A 24,684-nucleotide genomic window follows, 5' to 3' on the forward strand; every position below is an offset into this window, starting at 1 on the left:
AATCTTCCTCATGACAATCTCCCAGAGAGGGTAACGTCCATCTTCAACAAACTGCTAGGCCGTCCACCTGACACGGAACTACTCATAGATCGTATTCATAGAGTATCTAGGATGTCAACTGTGGATCCTCCCGTACCCAGAGACATACTTTGCCGTCTCCACTATTTCACGGATAAAGACAAAATTATCCGAGCTGCTTGGTCCGAAGGCACATTCCGGATTGATGGTTCAGAGATCAATGTCTATCCAGATGTCTCCACCCGCACACTCAGCATGAGACGCATGCTACAACCGCTGCTACAACGTGTCAAGGAATTGGGAGCCACCTACCGCTGGGGACACCCCTTCCACTTAATAATCAGATATAATGGGGACACTTTTTTCCTAAGAAAACCGGAAGATTTGCCAGACCTTTTTCTCTTCCTGAACATGGCTCCAGTTATCGATTGCCCTCCCTTTAGAGGCCTGAGAGTCTCTCCCGCTGCAATGGACTGTCCTGGGAGCAAGATCGACCCCCATTGACACTGCAGCTTGACTTTGCCCTGACCCTGAAGGGTTCCAGATATCGCCACACTAGGTCTATGGCATCCGACCTATAAAGGTTCTTTTCTTTCTTTTTCTATCGTTATTTGGGACTGTTAATGTTGGTCTCTCCATGGTTATCAGTGATGATTATTGTCATGCAAATTGCTAGTTCTCATATATCTAATGTTACCATGCAATGCTCCTTGTTGTTTTTTTTTTAAGCCTGTGCCTCCCCCTCTAGCCGGCCATATAATACACTGGTTTTTACGGCCGTTGCTATGACGGGGATGATGTTACTGGACCATGATGTATACTTTATTGACATTTACTGCCTTCTAGTTCGCAAGCTCCGCCTACGCTTTTCTACGCTTCCCACTCACACCAGTTACTGGTGTTCCCTCGTGCGTACACTTGGGAGTTAGGGGAACTCTCCATTCCCCCTCATACTCACTCTTTTCTGTCTGTGCCTCTTCCCGCCCAGGCTTTGCCTCTCCTTCTGTTCTACATAGTTTCCTATCTCAGCCACTTTAGTCTCTTCCCCCCCCCCCTTTTTTTTTTTTTTCCTCCTCTTCTTATTGCTTTCCCCTAACCTCCTTCCCTCATGTCTCACCCAGGGGGCTCCGTGGGCTCACTGACTGTGGGCTCCCTAAACGTGAAGGGGCTTCACAGCCCTGAAAAGAGATCTATTCTCTTTAATCTACTCAAACGCAGAAAGATTCAGATCGCTTTTATCCAAGAAACCCACCTCACTGAATCCAGGCCATACAATTTTAAACACAGGTGGTTCCCGCACGCGTATCATAGCTATACTGACGATGCGAGATCCAGGGGAACGTCCATCCTTGTATCAAGCTCACGTCAGTGGACGTTCATAGACACCCGCAGCGATGGTGAGGGACGCGTTGTCATGTTAAAGGGTAAAATAGTGGACACCCTATTCACCTTTGCATCTCTTTACCTACCGAACACAGGGCAAGCGCAAGCTATCAGTTCATTCCTTGACATGATAGATGAGTTTGCGGAAGGCACTGTAGTAATTGGGGGAGACTTTAATGTAGCGCTCGATCCTCTGATGGACACGTCTACTGGCACCTCAGCAGTCACACATGCCAGTCTACGTAGAATAAAAGGCCTTCTACATGAACATCAGTTGATAGACTCTTGGAGACTATTCCATCCCTCCAACAAAGACTTTACGTTTTACTCAGCAGCTCATGACAACTATTCCAGACTGGACTACATGTTCGTACGACATAGTGACTTAGGCCTACTGCAACAGGCTACTATAGATAACATTACTTTCTCCGACCACGCGCTGATTTCTATTACCATCTCACTTCCAAACTCTTCAGATTTCCAGTGGCAATGGAGGCTCAATGCCTCCCTGCTGGAAGACCCTCTAGTTTTAGAGGACATTAAGAGTTCGATAACTACCCACTTTGCTAGAACTGTGGCAGAGGACATAGACCCATGTATAGCTTGGGAGGGACATAAGTTCAATGTCCGTAGTGTGTTAATCACACATGGTAGCCGGCGTAAAAGAGAGAGGGCCCAGGCCATTGTCTCATTATTGGACCGAATTAAGACATTAGAGCTTTCTCACAAGAGATCGCCTACCTCTGATGTTAGAGTTGCCCTCCTGACAGCTAGAGAATCCCTGCGAACGTTACTGATAGACAAGGCTAAGAGTACCCTTGCAAAATGCAAACAGCATTTTTATGAATACAGTAATAAATGCGGCAGAACCCTCGCCAGGGCGTTGAGAGAGCAAAGAGCCCACACTTATGTTCCCAAAATCTCTTCCCCAACTGGTAGAGTTCTACACCTCAGTCGAGACATAGCAGCAACCTTTAGGGACTATTACCAATCCTTATACAATTTAGAACAGCCGACATCCCCACAACTCAGAGAAGAACTTTGACGCAAAATACGTTCCTCTATAGCGGAGTCCGGTCTGCCTTCCTTGACGGCTGAAGAAGCAGAGACTCTTGAGACACCCATAACGGGAATTAAATTCGCTACTGCCCTTCGGGAAACGCAAACAGGTAAAGCCCCTGGTCCAGACGGCTTCTCGTTTCCTTACTATAAGACCTTTGCGGAACAGCTTGAACCACATTGGACGAAGGCATTTAATGCCGTGGCCTCTGGATCCTCTCTCCCTAGAGAGGCACTACATGCTACCATCACTGTCATAGCGAAGCCGGGGAAGGACACAACCTCATGCTCCAGCTATCGACCGATTTCACTGCTGAACCAGGACCTCAAGCTGTTTTCAAAGGTCCTTGCAACGAGACTGGCCCCGTTGTTAATGCGAACCGTCCATTCAGATCAAGCGGGATTTATTCTAGGGAGAGAGGCCAGGGACAATACCACAAAAGCTATAAATCTCATACATAAAGCGCATTTGAAGAAAATCCCTCTCATGCTTCTCTCTACAGACGCTGAGAAGGCATTTGATAGAGTTAACTGGGCCTTTATGTCTGAAGTACTATGCTATTTCGGATTACGCAACCGTATGCTTGCTTGTGTGCTGTCCCTATACTCCTCCCCTTCGGCGGCAATCCGCGTGAATGGTATCTTGTCAGATAGCTTTTGTATCCAGAATGGTACACGACAGGGCTGCCCGCTCTCTCCATTATTGTTCGTCCTGTCGATAGAACCCTTCTTGCGCAGAATTCGAGATAATTTAGACGTCTCGGGCATCACAACTAGCGGCTCCACGCATAAAATAGCAGCTTATGCAGACGACCTCCTTTTCTTTCTCTCCAACCCGCAGGTATCTCTACCTAACCTTATGAAGGAAATACGCAACTTTTCGCTGCTCTCCAATTTTAAAATTAATTGGGGTAAATCTGAAGCACTCAATGTATCGCTTCCCACCCCTTTGCAGGAGAAGCTTCAAGCCTCTTTTGGATTCAAATGGGCTGCAGATAGCATCAAGTACCTGGGAATTAACCTTCCGGCAGTACTATCCAAGCTGTATCTGCTTAATTTCCCGCCCATACTTCAAAACATCCAGAGGGATTGCTCTAGATGGCCCAAGGGACTTTTCTCGTGGTTTGGGAAATGCGCCATTTTCAAAATGAATGTCCTTCCACGCCTCCTATATTTATTCCAGGCCATTCCAATCCACTTGCCCACAGCCTTCTTTCGCTCTTTGAACGCCATACAGCATGGCTTTGTTTGGGCAGGCAAACCAGCGAGAATCAGCCGCGCAACCTTATTTAGACCTAAAAGAATGGGCGGTCTGGGACTCCCTGATCTTCGGAATTACTATAATGCAGCACATATGGCGAGGGTTCTTGACTGGTGCTGCAATCAGAATTCTAAACCCTGGGCCCAGCTAGAGCAGTCCTTCACTCAAACGCCCCTACAGGTCTTCTAAGACCCTACCTTTGAAACGCCACCCTACTTTTGGCCCTACTTTGTCGATATGTCAGTCTAAGTCAGTTCGAGAGAGATTGCTGCCGCTGAAATCTCCTCTTACCCCGATCCTTGGTAACCCTGACTTCCTGCCTGGTTGTGAAGAAATAGTTTTTCAACAATGGAGGAGGTCTGGGAAGTTCAGAGCGGAACACTTCATTAAGGACACGGCCTGGGCCACAACCCAGGAACTGACTGCGCAAACAGACCCCTGCCCCCTGGACATTTGGGAGAGCTGGACAGCTTAGACACTACTTGACATCCTTACCCCCATGCGAACAATACACAACGGAGAAAACCTCTTTTGAGTGCCTTTGTGCCAATGCAACTGGCCTGAGACATACACTATCTTCGTCCTACTCATGCCTACTTTCAATCCCAAATGACCCAGGCCCTCCTTACCTCCAGCATTGGGAGGAAGATCTAGACATCTCATTGACGGACGAACAAAAAGACAGGATCTATGAACTCTGTCACTACGCAACGATCAGTTCTCGCTACCATTATTAGGAATTATTGGCAAGATGGTACAGGGTACCCACTAGGCTACACACGATTTTCCCTCAAGTCTCTGATATCTGCTGGAGATGTGGCGAGGAGGAGGGCTCTTTCCTACATATGTTCTGGTCCTGCAGAGTTTTAACACAGTTCTGGCTCGATCGATGGCTATGTGGACAGCGAAGGTGAACGATCTGATGTATATGGAAGATCTCACCTCCTCGGTGCATGGTACACATGATAAGTTTCTCAAAACATGGCAACCCTGGATCCAAATTAAGCTATCTCCCGAATATAGGGAGCTACTGTAAAGCATTGCGTGACCCTCATCCTTCCTGGTCGAGACAACCCCGCCCCCGTCCCTTTCCCTTTACTCCCTTCCCTTATCACCTCTCTCTTCCTCCAATACCCTTATTGAATGTTCCCCCCACACCTTTGCCGGCCTCTCCCGGCAAAATGCAGAACTTTTCTTTTATTCTTTTCCTTTTCTACTTCTTATTCTTTGTGCCCCTGGCAGGCCACTATGGGGCCACGGGGGCCTACTGTTCTAACTCTCCCCTCGATGGAGAATAATAGAAGGACGGACAGGCAGATTCAATGTGATTGCACAATTTTTGACGCTGAACCTCACAATAAAGTGCAGAAACCTCTCTCATTATTGTATCCCACAGTCACTACTCATCCTTTGGCATTTAGCTTCTAGATTTTCTTCTGCTTGACAGCTTCTGCTCTGTAAACATTATGTGAACTCATGTTGTTGTAATCTGCTCTGTTGTTCGTCAAATAAAGAAAATTATTAAAAAAAAATGTGGACAGGCAGGGCTCAATAGTGTATGTCTGGGCACTGCTGCCTAAATGTGAGGTGGTAGTAACCGAGGCAGCTATCTCGTTTCTAAGGGACAACATGACTACATTTATGAGAAATTATCTTCCCACAGGAACATTTTTTTGAAGAAATGTTAACATATGGCAAATGAATTTAATTAAATGTAAATGCCCAGATGGGAATACCCCTTTAATGATGTAAAGTGGCCGCAATGAAACAAAGAGTGAAACATTTTAAAAATTTTAAATTTTCCATACTGACTGTATAATAGAATACTTCTGCACTGAAATACATACCGGTAACATAGAAAGTGCCATTTGTTCCCGCCTGCTTTTTAACATGCCCAATGTGCTGCTTTTGCTTTGTGGCCATAGCTGATGGTTTCCTGATTCCTCCTCCTACTCAGCATGATCGGAGAGTGATGTAGTAAGGGATGTGGCCACACTGAGCTGGAAGCATCCATCAGCAGGACATCACTGATCATAAGAAACTGGTGCATGTAGAATGCAGATCACTGGTCACATGACTCTCTATGAGCGATCATGTTTGGCACAAAAGAACCTACTTCTAAATACAAAATCTCCTAAAAACAATACATTTGCAAGAATATTAAAATGCTGAAAATGGTCTTAAATTTGTCACATCTTCTTGAGACAATGAGAAGTGCAAGGAAAATTAAAAAAATATTTAAAAAGTAAATCATCAGAGGAGTAAATATGTAAAAGTGGTTGTCCACTTTCAGCAAATTATTGATATCCTTTGTGTATTGAAAACTTATACAATTATATCCCCAAACCTCTACATGCATTGAATCAGCCAGGAATCACGAGCCGTGGAGAGCTGGTCTGCCTATTTTTTCCTTTATAAATAAAAGCAGTACTTATATTGACAGTAATGACAGCCAAATGTTTCAATGCTGCGAATTCTAGGAAGGAACTTTTGCCCATAATTTCAACTGTTCTATGAAGTTGTCATTGGGTAACAAAATTTGAAAAAAAAACAGCTACAACAAATAAAAATGAGCATTTACAGCCACAGACAGGCTATTGTTGAATAATGAGACATTTATTTCGTAATAGAATAACAATTTTTGGAAATTATTTATCCTTAAATGTTTTAAAAGAATATTAGATGTCTGCTATAAATTAGTATCTTCTATATTAAAACAACATTTAAAACACAAGAAAACCTGAAATATCACATGGTCATAAGAATTCAGGCCCTTTGCTGTGACAAACGCATGCTGTGGATTTCCTTCTTATCCTCTTTGAGATGGTTCTACTCATTCATTGGAGTGCAGCTGTGTTTAATTAAACTGATTGGACTAGATTAGAAAAGGCAAACAACTATATATATAAGACCTCACCACTCACAGTGCATGTCAGAGCACATGAGAATCATGTGGTTTGAGAAACTGCCAAAGGAGCTCAGAGACAAAATTGAGGCAAGACACAGATCTGGCCAATATTACAAAATAATTTCTGCAGCACTCAAGGTTGAAGGTTCCCACAATGGCCTCCATAATGCTTAAATAGAAGAAGTTTGGCACAACCACAGCTTTTTCTCAATCTGGCTGTCCAGCCAAACTGAGCAGTCATGGGCGAAGAGCCTTGGTGAGAGAGGTAAAGGAGAACCCCAAGATTCCGGTGGCTGAGTTTCAGAGATGCAGTAGCGAGATAGGAGAAAGTTCCACAAAGTCATCTCTCACTGCAGGCCGCCACCAGACATGGCTTTATGGCAGAGTATGCAAACTGAAGCCTCTCCTCACCGCAAGATATATAAAAGCATGCACACAGTTTGAAAAGGACTCCCAGACTATGAGAAATAAGATTATCTGGTCAGATGAGATGAAGATTGAACATTTTGGTGTCAATTCTAAGCACTACGTGTGGAAAAAAAAACAGGCACTACTCATCGCCTGCCAAATACAATATCAAATAGTGAAACATGGTGATGGCAGCATCATGCTAAGGGGGTGTTTTTCAGTTGCAGGGATAGGATGACTGGTTGCAATTGAAGGAAAGATGAATATGACCAAGCATAAAGATATCCGAGATGAAAACCAGAGTACTCTGGACATCAGACTGGGACGAAAGTTCACCTCCCAACAAAACAATGACTCTAAGCACACAGATAGAATAACAAAGCAGTGGCTTCAGAACAACTTTGTGGCAATTGGTTGCAATGAAACAAAGAGTTAAAAATTTAAAGGGGTCTGTATACTTTCTGTAACCACTGTATTTATTCATTTGTAATTGGAAATGAATCTTGAGGGACATTTCAAATATGTTTTTAAACCTACAATAAAGAAGGACTGCGTCATGACAGAGTCATGCCGATTACCTCTTTCACACATCTAATATAATATAATTATAATAGCATATAATATAGAGATACACATTGGGGGATGTACTAAGACTGGCGTTTTAAATGCCAGCCTTCATGGTTCCTGCCTACCAGCATACTGCATGCTGGATTTACTTAGAGGCTCCAGCCTTTTAATTAATCCGACATGGCGGTCCTCTCCTTCTTCCTGCTTTTTTCAAGGTTTGACTTGTTTTGAACAATTCACACCTGGTCTAAAAGTCAGGAGTAGTCATCGGCATTTTTAGGTGGAAACTAATGCAACTTTGGGGTGCTGGGGGTTCATGCCCCAGCCCGCTCTATTTCTTCGTGCTAATAGCAAAAAAACAGCTGCAAATCTGGTTTTAATGAGCCTTGTCCAGCAGACAATAAAGTCATCATGCATTCAGAAAAGGTTTTTTTAATCAGTAGTAGGCACATTCTTTTTATATGCAATATTTAACCAGTCTGATCATGTATTTTGTTTTATGAGTGCCATAAATAGCATCCCAGAAAGTGCTGTAAAAATACCTGTAAAAACTGCCGGTTCCCCAGTAAAAGAAGAACTAAACACCAGTAAAGATTTGTCAGCTAATCCGCACGCAAGTTTCATTCCATCACCTAAGCAAAACATAAAAAGAGGTTAATAGCATGCAACTGTATGACATAGCAACCAACTACCAATAAAACTGCACATCACTATTACTGTCCTACAGCCACGTGTAGGCATTTACAAATATATCATTATGTTTATTTACAATAAATGCTGTACATCTGACTGCAAAGCTTACAAGCCTACCAATCCACACTAAACTTATATTTCAGCTATTTCATTGCTAGTACAAAGAGTATGTTGTATTATGGGTGTTTGGATTCTATTACCTTACATGGAGCATTTGGGCTCAAGAGAATGGTATGTGTTTAACATATGGGCATATTTTTACAACCTGGTTATGAGGAAGTCGAGACAAGGGATGAACAGGATGTCTTGTTGTATACAGTGAACATAATGTAAAGTTCAGTTTTTCCTATCCTCAGACGAACCCACCATAGGCTATATTTTATTTAAAATGAATGGAAGAACCTGTCACCTTAAAAACAGTGGTTCCAGATCTATATATTTGAAATGCACGGACAAAAAAGCATTACTTTTAGATGATCTGTATATCCACCAGTCATAGTGTCAGCGATTGTTCCAGTGCTAAAAACATGGCTGAATAGGGCAGGATCCTTAGGAAATCTACCATCAAAATCAAGCATGAATTGTAAAGCGCTGCAGAATTTGATGGCGCTATATAAATAAAGATTATAATAAATCAGGGCACTTCCTCATAAATCCAGACACCAAGACTTTGGTAATATTCTTATATTTGTTACCCATGGTCTCCTTCTAAAATCAACTTTAAAAAACGTTTAAAGATGGCTAGGGGCTACCCTAGACCCTTTGTGACCTGGATTTCCAAGCTGTAGCACTGTATCACCCTTCCCTTGTTCCCTCCGCACTTGTGCTCATAGCAGGAAGTGCTTAATGCAAAGTGCGGAGATATTGAGAGAAGGGTGATAGAGCCTGGAATGCCAGATCACAGAAGCGTTTCGAAATGTTCATTTCCCTGAGGAAGAAAGCCGACGCTTTCAAAACGCGTAGGAAAATTCCTCCTCCTCTGGGTCTGTGGTTGATTATATTGGTAACATTCTACATTTAAGGCCACAAGGAGAAGAGAATGCAAAAAGGGATCAAAAGACTAGTTTGTTGGATGGTCTTAATAGCAGTGAGTTAGGTTTGGGACATACAGTACGACATTGCTGCAGGACACCTATGTGCTGCGTTTTTTAGCTGCAATTGTTCTGCAACTGGGGTGAGAGGTTTGGCAGGAGGAGTTCAATTTCTGCATCTACAGAGACATTAGTAGACATTGGCTTCCACGGCTTGTAGAAAAGAAACTTATATAATCAATCCAGCGCACCTGGCATTGCACGGTTCCAAAAGGCTGAAGTGCTGGCAGCACACAAACAATAGGAGTGGTTTGTTGAAATGAACCAGCAAGTCCACAGGGATTAATTCTCAATGAAACTTTTTCTTTATTTCTTCCTCATAAACCAGTAACAGACAAATTGCCAACATCAGAGAGTAGTAGATCCACACATCTCACACGTTTCGAGTCCTTGCGACTCTTAATCATAGACACTGATACAAAACCATGTAAGGGTATATAAATGCCCAAAAGTAAGAGAAGGAAAAGAAGAAAAAAAAAACCACATAATTTCCTCTTTTTCTATTATAACCCTATTTAGATGCAAAACATATAAAAAACATTAGTATACTAAAATCAAATCGTTTATGACATTCATGCCATGTGGTAAAACACTGTTCAATACTAAAAATCCAGAAACCTTCCCTATTCAAAAGACATATTTTGTCTCCACCTCTTGGTGGGAAAGACACCTTTTCAATGCCGGAAAATTTTAATCCCAGAGTCTCCCCATGGTGAATGGTACGGAAATGATGTGTGGTACTGGACAGGTTTTTCTTATTGGCTTTTGTAATAACATTTACGTTTTCAACAGTGCGTTTTTTAAATTTGCGTGCTGTACATCTGATATAAGATAAAGAGGTGGAAACAAAAGAAGATGTCTTTTGAATAGGGAAGGTTTCTGGATTTTAGTATTGAACAGTGTTTTACCACATGGCATGAATGACAGAAACGATTTGATTTGAGTATACTAATGATTTTTATGTTTTGTATCCGAATAGGGTTATAATACTAAAAGAGGAAAATTGTGGGTTTTTTTTCTTCTTTTCTTCCTCCCACTTTTCGGCGTTTATATACCCTTACATCCTTTTGCGTCTATGATTGCGTCAAAAGGACTTGAAACGCGTAAGATGTGTGGCTCTACAACTTTTTTTGAGAATTCATCCCTGTGGACTTGCTGGTTCTTTTCAACAAGCTTCTCCTATTCCACGGCTAGTGTTAATCACAGACAAAAGAAAGAAAAGAAGGAAAAAGAAGTATTGACCAGAAGAATATTTTTATTTTTCTGACATAAGGGTATCATTTTATAACATGAAAGATAATATCACTTGGTAGATTTATATTTTTGAATGGTTCATTTGTTCATTGTGGCCCATTTTTCTCATCACGAACCCAAGGAGCAGGAGTACGTAGGAAGTCAGAGCACAATGAGTCCTATAGAACACTCTAAAGCAGAAGATGAAGGCTCTACAGTTCCCACATAACTAATTGAATCTTCAATATGCATCATGAAGTGATAACACTCTCCCCATCCTCCTACCAATTAGGATGTTATTTTTCAGATTACCAGGCACTGTGCAAATGTGTATACGCTGTCCCCTGTCTATACACAGTAAGCTATACACTCCATGCCTTACTGGACCTAACAAAATTTAGAGGTGTAAAGGGTTAGCCATCCACTGGTGTTCTCCCTCAGGCCCTGCCAAAGGCTGCAAAGAAAGGGGCAGTGCATATTAGGGGAAATGAACTTTAGACCCGGGGTACAATCCCCAGATCTCAGTTCCTTGCGATACCTCTGGTTTGCAGGAATTGTAAGTCTTTATATGGTAGTGGAAAGGAACTCTATGGAAAGGGGATGTGCTCAGGGCAGGAGTAACATATCCTGTTCTTGCCCTGGCCTCAGCCCTCTACACAGGTATGCAAAGCCACACATACAGCTGTTCAAGTTTCAGAACTGCTCTCTCTGAAGGAGGAAGATTGAGGGAGACTGTTGACTATTAGCACAAGTTCAGAGAATAATCAGGATTGGAGGGAACTGTGGCAGATGCATTAAAAAGGAATGTACGAAGTACTACACAGTCCCTATAATATGCAAAAATATTTCACACAGATATCCTCTTCTGGTCCCATTAGCACAGTGTTCATACCAGAGTACTGAATGCCGCATGCAGATGTTGGCTTGTTGGACAGCGTTATCTGCTTGTGAAAGATGTGGGGTGCTTCAACATCCAGGGGATACTCTTTTCTGGCACCACTAAAAATAAGAGAAAAAAAAATATTTATCATTTCTTACAAGATTTACATGAAATATTTCCTATTGAATGCAGCTAATTTTCAAACCCATATATTTGCATATAAAGCTTTTATAGCTGTGCTGACAAAGCTTGTTATAAAAAGTCTGTCTACTGCATTTTAAAAAATAATTGTAAGGATAACTAAAAAGTCACTTATAGGGCAATCCGGTGACATACAGAACTTGCACAGAACCTGTAAAACATGTCGTGCATGCAGGGGCGTAACTAAGAGAGGCAGGGTCCCATATCAGACTTCTGAATGGGGTCCCTCTACCCCCTTAGCTGCTGATTCATGCTGTGTACTGTACAATGTGCAGCATGTATTTAATGGTGCACAGTCTTCATTCAGTGTGTCAGGTCAGATACTGGGGTCTCCTGAAACTGCGGGCCCGATGTAGTTACGCTCCTGTACTTAGACCACTGTAGTTATGCCCCTGCTGCAAGAATTTATAATGGAATTTAAAGAAATAGACATTCCATTTTTTGTAACATATTCCTTGATATGTTGATGCCTTGATGCCCACTATTCTATACATGAGGTTGTGTACTGAAAACCATCAATGGTGGCAAAGCAAGGAACCACCACAACTAAGAAGTCATTACCTTGAGATCTCCTTCTTTACTTTTGAAAGGGAACTTGTCTTTATATTTGTCTTTGGAGAAAACATTTTCATTCTAAAACAAAGAAAACAAAGTTACTACAGAAAAGGAGTGAACTGGCACTATAATTCACTGCTTGTTACAGGGGACAGATATGTGTATATATTGAGGTCTTTATTTAATAAAAACAGGGTGGGCTCATTGTGTTCATGCTAGCAGTCCCCTATACCTGAACAATTGTTAAAGGAATATACAGGAGGCACCAGTGGCGTTACACCACATACCACAGAGATACTTTTGGAGGGAACTTAGTGGTATTCTAGGTGCTTCTTAGTTTAAGCCTCAATATCTTCAGAGATTAGCATCAATATTCAGCATTGAATACTCTGACAGGGCATCCTGGCCACTGTCTCTCAGATATTTCTCAGCTATTCAGAGATGAGATTAGAGATAAATTTGAGAAGCATAGTGTTCCTATGCTCATATTTCTATCAGTTATTTCAGACATAATAGGATTAAGGTTTAGTTTACACATTGACCCACATTTATTAAAGTGTTTGCACCAGTTTTCTGTCTGACTCTGCACTACACAGAACGTGCAAACTGCTTCCACATGTATTTATAAAGTGTCTGCACTGTGTTCGACAAGACAGAAAAAATGTGCTCCAAAAGGGTGGTGTAAGTGCTTAGTTGGACCATGCACCACAATTGCGTCTGCACCACAATTCTGCAGCGTGAACAAAGAGCAGAAAAAGAAATGGTGCACACTTTCAGAGCAGTGCAGGGGACGCCAGATTCATGAAGAACGAGCACCACAATTCATGAATCTGGCGCACTCTGCACACTTTATGGGCCAGTGTGTGAAATTTCATGGTATAATCCCTTCTCACTGAAATCCATAGGATCCATATAAGTGCTCATACATAGCAACAAATTACAATACAGCTTACATATGAAACAAAACCATCACTGTAATTTATAGCTATGGGCAAAAGACACACTTACTGTATATCACCCCTAATATGTAAACCATACTCCATAATCCTCCAAAATAATACCTACAATCGAATGTCGGTTTTACATTTTGTCAACTAAAATTAGAAAAAAAACCATTAAATAAAATAAAATTAAATTAATAAGACCTCTGTATAACAATTTGCATGACTAGAGGTAATAATATAATGAAGTTATGTATAGGATTGCAACTCAATATCATTGTCCTGCTGCCAAAATAAACACACTTTCTTCCAATAAACTTCTCTACCAAAAGTGAGAAACCTCTAAGATTACATGACAAATTACTGTCTCGGTTGAGGTCAAGGTCACTGGCAATATTACAGTAAATGTTTAGTCTGCAAAGGATCCAAACATTATTCCATATTCTCGGGATATGTAGTACAATATAAGACAGATCACATCTACAAACCACAAATGGAAACTGATGAATGACACCATCTACACATTATATTTAAGAGATGCTTTCTAAAGTAGTTTTTATTGGTTATTTGATTATAAATTTATGGACTTAGGAACATTCAAAACTTCTTCCACAAAATGGACCTTAACAGACAAAATAATCCACAGTGGCCCCATAACTGGAAGTTTCCAGTCAAACATATGTCTCCACCACTTCACAAAGATGATGAGGTCTGGTATGTGAATTACTCAGAGAAGTATAAATTACACTCTGTGCAGCTCAAACATAATTCCTTCAGACTTTTCCCTCAAGATTTACTTTATACAGTCATAGGGTATATATTGTGCTAACTGAAATAAGGTTTCTACCATGATACTGTTTGCAAACAGAAGACAAATCATTGGTTATTTTTGTATATATTATATGTATTTCTTAATATTGTTAAAAATAAATGATGTGTCTAAAAGGAAGAGCAAATTTAGACAAATCTGCATCAGATATGTCAAAGTGTCTCATGCTGAATAAGTAACCTGGCCTAGATTAATCACTGTTTCTGATGCTGGATGATAAATCTAGTCTAGTATAAGACAGTTGAGTCGTACTGTGTACCTCCTATTAGTAGGTCTAGTGTGCTGTGCCAAAATAATAGATTTTTCTGTTGCAACAACTTTTTTCGTACAAGTCAAAGAGCACCTAAAAAAGGTCTGAAACCTCTAATAAATATGACAAAAGGCATGTCATACAAGAAGCCGGCTTCTGGAGATTTCAAGGGCCAGCACGCCACTAATTGGCGCTGGCCATTTTCAGGTAATCTATTTAATCCTGCCTCTTCTTGCAAACCCTGTCGGATCTTTGTGCCTATGCCTTAGAGAAAGCTCCCCAGCGACATTCCTGCGTTCCTGCTCCTGAGTTCCCGTGTCCTGCATTCCTGTGTGCCTGTGTTCCCACAGTACCCTGCCACAGCAAGTACATCCCGCTTTGCGGCAGGCTCTGGTGAAGACCAGGTGCCACTTAGACTCCTGTCCCAGGTGTCGGCTAGTACCACCTCCCACGGTGGTCCAGAGGATCCAGTGATCCTGACATAAACCTCTTATATTCACCCCTCTCCATGCTTCCATTCTGCCATGGGACCGCCCATTTGTATACAGAGGTCTGCATCTGCTGCCACAACCACAGCCATTCTCCAGGCTGTGACTGGCCTTGCACCTGCTGAACGGGAACATTTCAGTTTCCTAGAACTGAAATCTGCAGGAGACTTGGCGTGCAAATATGCCAACCACATGAACTAAGTGACTTCAACTCAAGCATACTTGCATGCTGGCGTGTGCCCCTGATACAAAATCATTCTTCATATAGCTGCAAATGAGCCTTAGGCTACATAAGACACACATGTGCCCGCACAGTGAGCACACGTCGGCGTCAGGGAGAGGAGTAGGAGGTGAGCGCTGCTCACCCCCGCCCCTCTCCATAGGGATATATGTGCCCAGCGCCATATGCCGAGAGAAGATAGAATATGTCCTATCTTTTAACGGCTAAAGAGCGGTGCCACACCTGTGCGACACCGTACCGCTCCTGTAGGGCGCAACCGCACCCATTGCCGATCTATGAGGGACGTATATCCAACATATATCCGTGTGAATGAGGCCTTAGGATCTGCTACTCCGTTGGCTGTTATTAGCTCCCTGGCAGAGTAAGGGAGGAAGTAGGTGGAGTAAGAAGGGGCTTCTGTGATGTACACAGCAGCCCAAGGCTCATTTGCTTTTTCATGTAAAATAAACCATAAACAGCTAAATGAAGAATGGATCCTGTTTAAGGGGACACACACCAGCCTGTAAGTATGCTTGGGTTAAAACCACTATATCCATATTGTGGATTTACTTTAACCTCTTTTATATCACAAAAACATTCACAGAAAGAAACATAGTCCTAGATTCCTCTTGAAGGTTGAAAGGGGAACTATGCACACATCAAATAAAATGAAACCTCTTCCAAAATTTATGTACATGTTTTTAGAGGAAACACAAAGTGAAAAGCCAAATAAACTAACTATTTCACAGACACACATACTGTACATACATACACACACCCTGCTACACATTGCTCTAATTATATAGATGACAGCTCTTGATATTCTTGGTGCATAGTATTGCACATTTTATGCGACAATTGAGAAGGCAAAAGCTCCATAAAAGGGTGTTCAACCCATGCCTGCCATCCATGCTCTAAATAAATAGTATAGTACGGATTGTTCAGCAGTATATTAGTGAGTTGGCCATTTTCTCAAATTTGAATACTTTTTATTCTCGACTTAAAAAGTCAGTTCTTTACATTTCTGATTGACAGTCTTTTGATTGATAGTTTCATAATGGTCTATACACATGGTCTAGATACCTTGGTGCTGTGGTGTAGCCAGAGGACTTGATCTTACAGTGGAAAACAAGTGGTTGGTCCTTTAACTTGGATTTTGGTCCTGTATGGAACAAAGAAAATATAAGTTCATCAAATTTTGACCAACACAGTCACTGGTGTTAAAGATATTATACTGGACTCAGACGCCATCTTACAGATTGTCGGACATTTTAGAGATTCAGCATTATTTCACATAACTTTGTGTAGTGATAACTAAGTTTGGGTGTTTCCCTCAGCACACAAAAGACTTAGTGCCTATGTATGTTGTAGAAAAAGGTCTGCAGTGCCCTCTTGTGAATTGTTGATGTAGTTCAGAAAGTTTGTGATGGTGTTGAGATTAGGTTCATGTAAGTGCGGATAGAATCTGGAAGTTTGCAGAGACAAATTCTGGCCAAATTTACGTATCGTTCCTTCGGGATTGATGCGGCCCCGTGATGCGGAAAGGACAGTAGAGACAAGAGGGACACTGACGGGAATTTTACAGTTGAGCGTTAACTCCTTGATTTCTGAAATATTGTGTGAAGGTCTCTAATTTGTACTTACTGATAGTTAGCGGGGTATTCTGGAGCTGTATGTACGGAGGATATCTATAGCCCTTGAACAAAATCAGGTATTCCACAGATTCCACAAAATGGGTAGTGAGCAAAGTAAGACTGTAGCTGGACACTGCAGACCTAAAAGGCAACTGACATAGTGTCACACAGGAAAGGTAAAGAGTGGGTAAAAGGAAGTTATGAGGTATTGAAGTTTTTGGGTATGTTAGATGATTCCCTGAGTGTGCAGAGGTAGGAGACAGCACTTGATGTAAATGGTGGCTGGCTCAAAGACAAAAAGTGGCACACCCAGGCAGAAGGTTGTTTTGATGTAAGTAGAGAGTTAATGACAAAGGAAAGTGGATGGGGTTGATTACTGGAGACTTAGACCAGTGACTACGGATGGACCAGGACAGAGGGACAGGAATCCTAGAGAGTGCTCATTAAAAAAAAAAAAAAAAAATCTTTTGGAATGCAGACCAGCACCCTCTTAGACTCCACCCCCGTATCTGGGGGTTAGAGAAGATGACACGCCCTACCATTTTTCAGTGGGGCTATCTTAAGACAGTATATTCTTTTCAAGTCCCTGAAAGTTAATTGCCTATAACTCTAAACTGTAGGCTGGTTGTAGGATAGCAGCCGAGTCACCCTTGAGGCATCCTGGCGGACGTTTGAAATAAATGCCGGCAGGTGAATATTTTCACCAATTTCAAACATTTGCTAAGGGTCTTGAGTGTGCAACGCTGTTTGTTTATTTTGTTTATTTTATTTTTAAACTTATTTGATCTTGCAGAAAAATTACTAGAAAAAGTGTTGCAGTCTCTGGTACCTGCTTTCTGGAGTTGAACGAGTTAATCAGGGGGAGATCTCTGTGCAGCTGGGTTTTGCTTTGCCTTATCTGTGTCTGTGAGAAGTGGCCTTGAAGCGCACAGAAAGCATCTGTGTTGAGTGGGGGAAACAGAGCTGACAATCTAAAAGACTTAAAGGAATTTGCTTGTGATAAGAATACAAAGAGACACACTCTAGGAAACGTAGACAGCCCCAACAGGGCGGGACAAGGGGGGTGGCAATGGACAAGGATGTCAGCAAGAACAGTCCCCCTCTTCTGAAAGCCCCCCCCCCCAAATAGAGTTAGTGCATTTCATTGTAGAACTCTTCCCTGTTGGCAAATGTTTTCCTCTCTGTGCCCCTACATGAGGATTGCCAGTACTTATTTGCCTTTACCAGTTCAGTATTCCAGTATATCTGATGTAGACTCCCACAAGGGGGGTAAAACTCCCCCAGCCAGTACTCCATACTACACGGCCCTATAGGGAGTAGACTGGCAGACTAGCCCCTTACTGGATGTTCTCCTTTTCAGTATGCGGAGGACCTACTGTTGTTGTTTGCCAGGATGCATTTATTGACCTTATTTGTTTTCTGTTCCAGAAGGGTTGCAAAGTTTCCTGAGACAAACTCTGGTACTGCCAGGAGAAGGTGGTCTTCCTACGCCACTGCTCCTCAGCCACAGGCAGCTACCTGACAGAGGAAAGAAAGCTGGCAGTCCAGAATATGCCCCTGCCCTGAGGCCCTAAGCCTCTTCACATGTTTCTAGGACTGGCCAGCTCCTGCAGCCTGGGATAAGGTCTGCCTCCAGCCTGATGTTGCCCCTTGATAATTGAATTGCCTCTTCTCCATTTGCCCTTAGTCAGGAGGCAATTGATGCATTCTATAGCCTTAAGGTGGCAAATCCTGTGTGCCCCGGCCCTAGGCACATTTCACTGAATCAAACTTTTGTTTTATTTTGCATTGAGTATCTAGGCCACGCCACAGGTGTCTAGTCCAGGAACGTGGTGGCCTTACCAGTGGCCCACTATTAGGCCCGGTTAGACTCAGTCGTGAGGGGAGCCCCTCATGTGTCAGTAGCTGCAGCAGCAAGGCCAGTGAGTTGATCCTAGATTACTCAGTTACAGTGCAAACCCCACATACCTTGCACAGTGTCCTCACCCAAATACAGCCCAAGCATCTGAGCAAAGGCCAGACAGCTCAGACTCCAGTGTGCACTCCTGATGCCCCAGGATGCACTGATAAGGTGCACAGCTCTGAATCCTTCATTCTATCGTCAGTCTTTCAGGATTCAGAGAGGGGGGGAGAGAAGGGTGAGTAACACAGATGTTGAGTTTTTTCTCATAGATGGCTCCAGGTCTGCAGGAGAAGACAGACGGTTCTACACTGGATATACAGTGGTCAGTGGCGCACATGAGGTAGTACAAGCAGTACCACTCCCTCCACACAGGTCAGCGCAGGAGGTGAAGTGATGGCACTCAGGGAAGCGCTACAGCTGGTGGAAGGTAAAAGGGCAAACATCTATACTCAAGGTATAGTTCTGGGGTCTAAACACGACTATGAACCCATATGGAAGGCTAGAGATTTCCTCACCTCTGCAGGGACCCCCTTTAAGCATGGCACGCTGGTTATAGAGCTCATGGGTGCTCTCTTACTTCCACAAGAGGTGAGGATAGTAAAAGTAAGAGCACACACAATTTGGTAATCCACAAGCCAAGGGCAGGTATGTGGCTGACGGGATGGCGAAGGCAGCTGCACAGATGGAGCCCAGAGACTGTCCTGAAGTCTCAGCGGTGAGTTCTGAGCTAAAAGTTTGATCCACAGGTGTTCCAGTCCCTGGTGGCCCGAGAGTCATCAGAAGTGAAGGGAGTGTGGAGGAAAGCTGGAGCCCAGATGCCTATGGGACCTGGATGCTGGGAGAGAGGGTGTGCCTGCCCGGAGCCCTGCACCCGACAGTAAGTCAAGTAGCCTACGGACACATACACATCCAAAATGGCCATGCTAGTGCTCATAAACCACCAGTGGTTTGCCCCGGGCATTACTACCCCCGTCACTAGACTAGTGAAAGCCTGTATAGTCTGTGCCCGCCACAACCCGGGTAAGGTGGTAAAGACCCCACGGAAGGTGACACCCAAGCCGCTGTATCCCTTCCAAAGACTGCAGATGGATTTTATCCAGCTACCAAAAGTGGTACGTAGGAGTACGTGCTTGTGTGCATTGATCTCTTTCCAGGGTGGCCAGAAGTTTCTCCCATGACCATGGCTACTGCCAGAGCCGCAGCCAAGAAGTTGGTGAGTGAGATTTTTCTGCAGGTTTGGACTTCCAGAGACCATAGAGTCCGGTCGCAGAACCCACTTCACTGGACAGATCCAGACAGAGACCTCAGGACGCATAACCTGAAGCCTGGAGACTACGTGGTGGTAAAGAGACGCACCAGAGAGACAGCCTGGAGCCTCGCTATGACGGTCCTTTCCAAGTCCTGCTGACCAGTGCCACGTCTGTGAAGCTAGAGGGAAGTCAGCACGCTTCCACGCTTTCTATTCCATGCTTACTTATTCTTCTTGCTAGCTGGTCTCTTCTGACTGACTGTAAGCTCAGGGACACCCCAACCATGACTATCACTGTATCTATACGGGTGACCAGGATGCCCCCAGGGTAGGAGACTTTACCTATGGTTGGTGCAACAAGACAATGACCTTCTTTAACATTGACAGCACAGATAACCCTGTATTAGCAGTGTCTGATGTGTACAGGATTTGTGGGGATAGGAGAGTCAGGTCAGGCCTAGAGGCCGGGAAGGTGAGTGTACGGTGATAACATTTGTGCATTCCTTCCTTGTGATCCCCAGGGATAAGTTTGATCGGACACATAAAGTAAAGGTAGAGAATCCCAAAGGATTCTGGAGGTCGGAGAGAAGCACCTAGATGACAACGTTTATATAGATACAGTGGGAGCACCAAGGGGGGTCCCAGATGAGTACAAGGCCCACAATCAGATATGGGCAGGTCTAGAGTCCATTATTCCCCAGATAGCTATGAGCAAAAATGTTGGTTGGGTTAACTGGTGTTATTGTAATCAACAGAGATTTATGAGTTATATCCGAGATGCTTCCCAGAACCGCACGGCTTTGGACATGATCCTTGCTGAGAAGGGAGGAGTCTGTAAGATGGTGGGAGTGGCCTGTTGCATATACATCCTAGATGACATCGCCCCCTATGGATCCATTACCCATGCACTTGAAGAGATTGAAGGACTGTCCAGGGAACTCGAGAGAAACTCTGGGGTGGACACTTTGTCCTTCACTTTGTAGTTGGGGGATTGGAAGGGTTTCCTTTAAGTGGGGGTGATATTGGGGATTGTGATTTTGCTCTCGTCGCTTATTGCGTGTTGTGTGGTCCCCCTCATCAAGTCCACCATGTCCCAGATGGCCGTCCAGGTGGTAAGAACCATGACAGGAGAAGTCCCGGTGTGGAGGATACCGTCTTGTTGAAGAACCAGCCTGTTAATAAACCCATAAACTATGGAAACACAATTAAGTAATTTGAGTATGCAGGCCTGTAACCCCCGAGTGACTGGCCTCCAGGAGATCTGGTGAAGAGTTAACAAGTCCAGCAGGTAAGGGCTTAGCCTACCTGTGGGTACCTGGAGTTTGAGGAGGTCACTCTGGACAACAGTTACAGGCCATGCAAAGCTCAAAAGGGGGGAAATGTTAAAGATATTATACTGGACTCAGACGCCATCTTACGTATTGTCGGACATTTTAGAGATTCAGCATTATTTCACATAACTTTGTGTAGTGATAACTAAGTTTGGGTGTTTCCCTCAGCACACAAAAGACTTAGTGCTCGCTAGCACCACCTAGTGGAAGGTATCCATGTGGACATCTGGACATTTGGTTTATGTGAAGTTTCAGTATTTGCATGTAGCCAATAGTATTAGACTCCTTTGTGTGCTTACATCCAATAGTATTACATTTCCTGGGTGAGAACACCCAATTATAGTTGCTGCTTTCCTACTTACACGCCTTATGTAAAGTACCTTATGGTTTTCTATAAATGTGTCAGTCCCACAATAAAGTAGCAGTCTTGTTGCTAACTTCCTGCAAGGACAGGTCTTGTCTTTTCATTCAAGTTAGTCAAATTCCAGCGCTGGACACAGACTCATTTAATTTGAAAGTCACCTTACAATGATTAGGGGTTTGAGCCCCAGATATAAATCTTTAAGACTGGTAAGGACACAGGATTCAGATATTGATGGACTATACCATCAATTACACATGCTGGAAAAAAAATTAAAACTTTCCTTTCTATTCCCTAGGTTTATATTACAGATTTACCAGACTCTTAACCCCTACGGGACACAGCATCTTTTGGCCTAAAGGACGCAGCCCCATTTTTCAAATCTGGCCTGTGTCACTATAAGTGGTTATAGCGTGGGAACGCTGTGAGATATCCAGGGGATTTTGAGATTGTTTTCTCGTGACACATTGTACTTCAAATTAGTTTAAAAATTTGGATGAAATCTTTTGCGTTTAGTTATGAAAAAAAACAAAATTTGGCAAAAATTTTGAAAAATTCTTTATTTTCAACGTTCTAAATTCTCTACTTTTGATTCAGAAAGTCATAGCACCCAAATAAATTCATAACTTACATTTCCCAAATGTCTGCTTTATGTTGGCATGGTTTTTTAAGATTCCACATATTTTACTAGAATGTTATGAGGCTCAGAATTTGGGTGCCATTTTTCACATTTTTTGTAAAATCGCCAAAACCTGTATTTAGATGGACCTGCTCAGTTTCTAATTGACACTGAGAGGCCTAAATAATAGCGAGACTCGTAAATTACCCCATTGTGGAAACTACACCCCTCAACGTATGAAAAACCACTTTTAAGAAGTTTGTTAACCCTTTACGTATTTTATAGGGGTTAAAATAAAATGGAGGTGGAGTCTGCAAATTGTAATATTTTTTCACAATACACTCATTTTGGGTGGAAAATTTTACATTTGTAATGGATAAAATGAAAAAAGGCTCCACAAAGTTTGATACACAATTTCTCCCGAGTACACCGATACCCTACATGTGGTGGTAACCTGCTGTATGGGCGCACGGCCGGGCATAGAAGGGAAGGAGGCGCCATTCAAATCAGATTTGCTATGTCACATTGTACAGGCTATAATTTTTTTCTTTTTTTTATTGAGGACCTATAGGGGCTTATTTCTTTTGCCACATGAGATGCACTTTTCTAATACATAATTTTGGGGCATCTATAGCTAATTGGTGAGATTTTATTAACTCTTTGTTGGTGGAGGAAATGAAAATCATCAATTTTTAGGAACATTTTTATGTGTTTTTTTTTTTGGCCGTTAACCATACCATGAAAATAGTATATTATTTTTATTCTTTGGGTCGCCACGTTTATGAAAATACTTCATTTATATATATTTTTTTATTTTTTCCCATTTTTACTGAATAAAAAGTAATTTGGCAAAATTGTTGTTAATTTTAGCATCACCGTCTTTCATATGCATAACTTTTTTATTTTTCACCTCAAAAATCTGTTTAAGGGCTTATTTTTTGCAAGAATGATAGCTCTTTTTAGTGGTCTTATTTTAGATTGCGTAACTTTTTAAAATCACTTTTTTAGAGCATTTTTAAAGGGCATTAATAAAAAATCATCTTTAGCAGAGAGAGTTTTTTTAGGTTGTTTTTTACGGGGTTCACTTTGCGGATCTAATAACGATTCTGTTTTATTATGCAGATTGTTACGGACGCAGGGATACCAAATATGTGGGGGTTTTGTGTATTTTATTCAATTGTACTGAATAAAAACTAATTTGGAGAAAATCTTATTCATTTTAGCATCACCATCTTTTTATATGCATAACTTTTTTATTTTTTGGCAGATAAATCTGGTTAGGGGCTTATTTTTTGCGAGAACAGTTGTTCTTTTTAGTGGGCTTATTTTGGAGTGCATAACATTTTTTAAATCACTTTTTAGAGCATTTTTTATAGGGTATTAATTAAAAATTATCTTTTTTCGGAATGTTTTTTGCGTTTTTTTCCTCCGGCGTTTACCGTGCGGGTCCAGTAACAATTCTGTTTTATTATGCAGATTGTTACGGACGCGGCAATACCATATATGCGGGGTTTTTTTGTGTTTTTATGTTTTTTATACTTTATTAAGTTTTTTTATGGGAAAGTGACATTTTAGGGGCTTATATTTTTATGTATTAATTTTTTATTTATTATAATGTGTAGTGTTAACTGTTTTTGCATATTTTTACTTCTACATACTTGAACTTAAACCAGTGATGCTCTGATCACTGGTTTAAGTTCAATACACTGCTCTACAATACTATTTTATTGTAGAGCAGTGTAAACTGTCTGAGCAAGCTTGCGCATGCTCAGACAGTTTACAGCCAGACCCGGAAGGGGTCTGGCTGCCATGGAGACCGGGCAGCTCCGGGGCACATGCCAGTCCTCGGAGCTGCCCGGAAGAGGATCGGATCCCCCGGTAAGCGGCACGGGGGATCCGATCCACAGCGCTAACACCGTTACACGCCGCGGTCATGTTTGACCGCGGCGTGTAAGGGGTTAACACCCGCGATCGGAGCCGTCTCCGATCGCGGGTGTTAGCGCAGGCTGTCAGCTGTACTAGACAGCTGACAGCCGCTGCTTCTGGTACCGGCTCCGTTCGTGAGCCGGTGCCAGAAGCAGGACGTTATAGAACGTCCCCGTGCGCTAAGCATCTAGCCCCGGGGACGTACTATAACGTCCAGGTGCGCCTAGGGGTTAATAAAGTAGCTCTAGCCTAAATAGAAAAATGTTATTTTGGTCTTTTTCATACTATTTTCAGACCAACAAAAATTATTTACAAAATATGCAACAGCCAGGAGGCTGGCAAAATCTCTGCCAATCTTCATTAAAGAGAACCTGTCTGCAAAATTAACCCACCCAAAATAATACCTTAATTAAAAACTATGATTAAAAAGCATTGTTGTTATCCCAAAATGTTTCCTTAGAGTGCATCACTTTTTAGAGCATTTTTTAAAGGTATTAATTAAAAATTATATTTTTTCAGAACGTTTTTTGCGTTTTTTTCCTGCTGTTTACCATGCAGGTCCAGTAACAATTCTGTTTTATTATTGTAAAGTCGGAGAGTAAACGTTGCACTATCCGCAGCTGCAAAATAGATGACGTTTATTTGTGTGTGAACTGTGGCTTAGTGTTTGTGTTTG

General features: G+C 42.3%; 1 protein-coding gene across 7 annotated transcripts in view; it reads right to left on the minus strand.

Annotated features, from left to right (window-relative positions):
- WDR27 (WD repeat domain 27) overlaps positions 1-24,684 on the minus strand; it is a 314,696-nt gene that overhangs the window by 186,003 nt on the left and 104,009 nt on the right. For all 7 annotated transcript variants that reach the window (XR_011854091.1, XR_011854090.1, XR_011854089.1 and 4 more), the window contains exons 14-17: positions 16,069-16,147; positions 12,264-12,335; positions 11,514-11,620; positions 8,147-8,236 (exon numbers count right to left, since the gene is read on the minus strand). Coding sequence is in view for 2 of the 7 variants with exons in the window: in XM_072141007.1 (XP_071997108.1) it covers positions 8,147-8,236; positions 11,514-11,620; positions 12,264-12,335; positions 16,069-16,147 (348 nt within the window). In the remaining 5 variants the exon portion in view is untranslated. The remainder of the gene's footprint in view (positions 1-8,146; positions 8,237-11,513; positions 11,621-12,263; positions 12,336-16,068; positions 16,148-24,684) is intronic.

The sequence above is a fragment of the Engystomops pustulosus genome, chromosome 3 (assembly GCF_040894005.1).
Source record: "Engystomops pustulosus chromosome 3, aEngPut4.maternal, whole genome shotgun sequence".
Classification (NCBI taxonomy): Eukaryota; Metazoa; Chordata; class Amphibia; order Anura; family Leptodactylidae; genus Engystomops; species Engystomops pustulosus.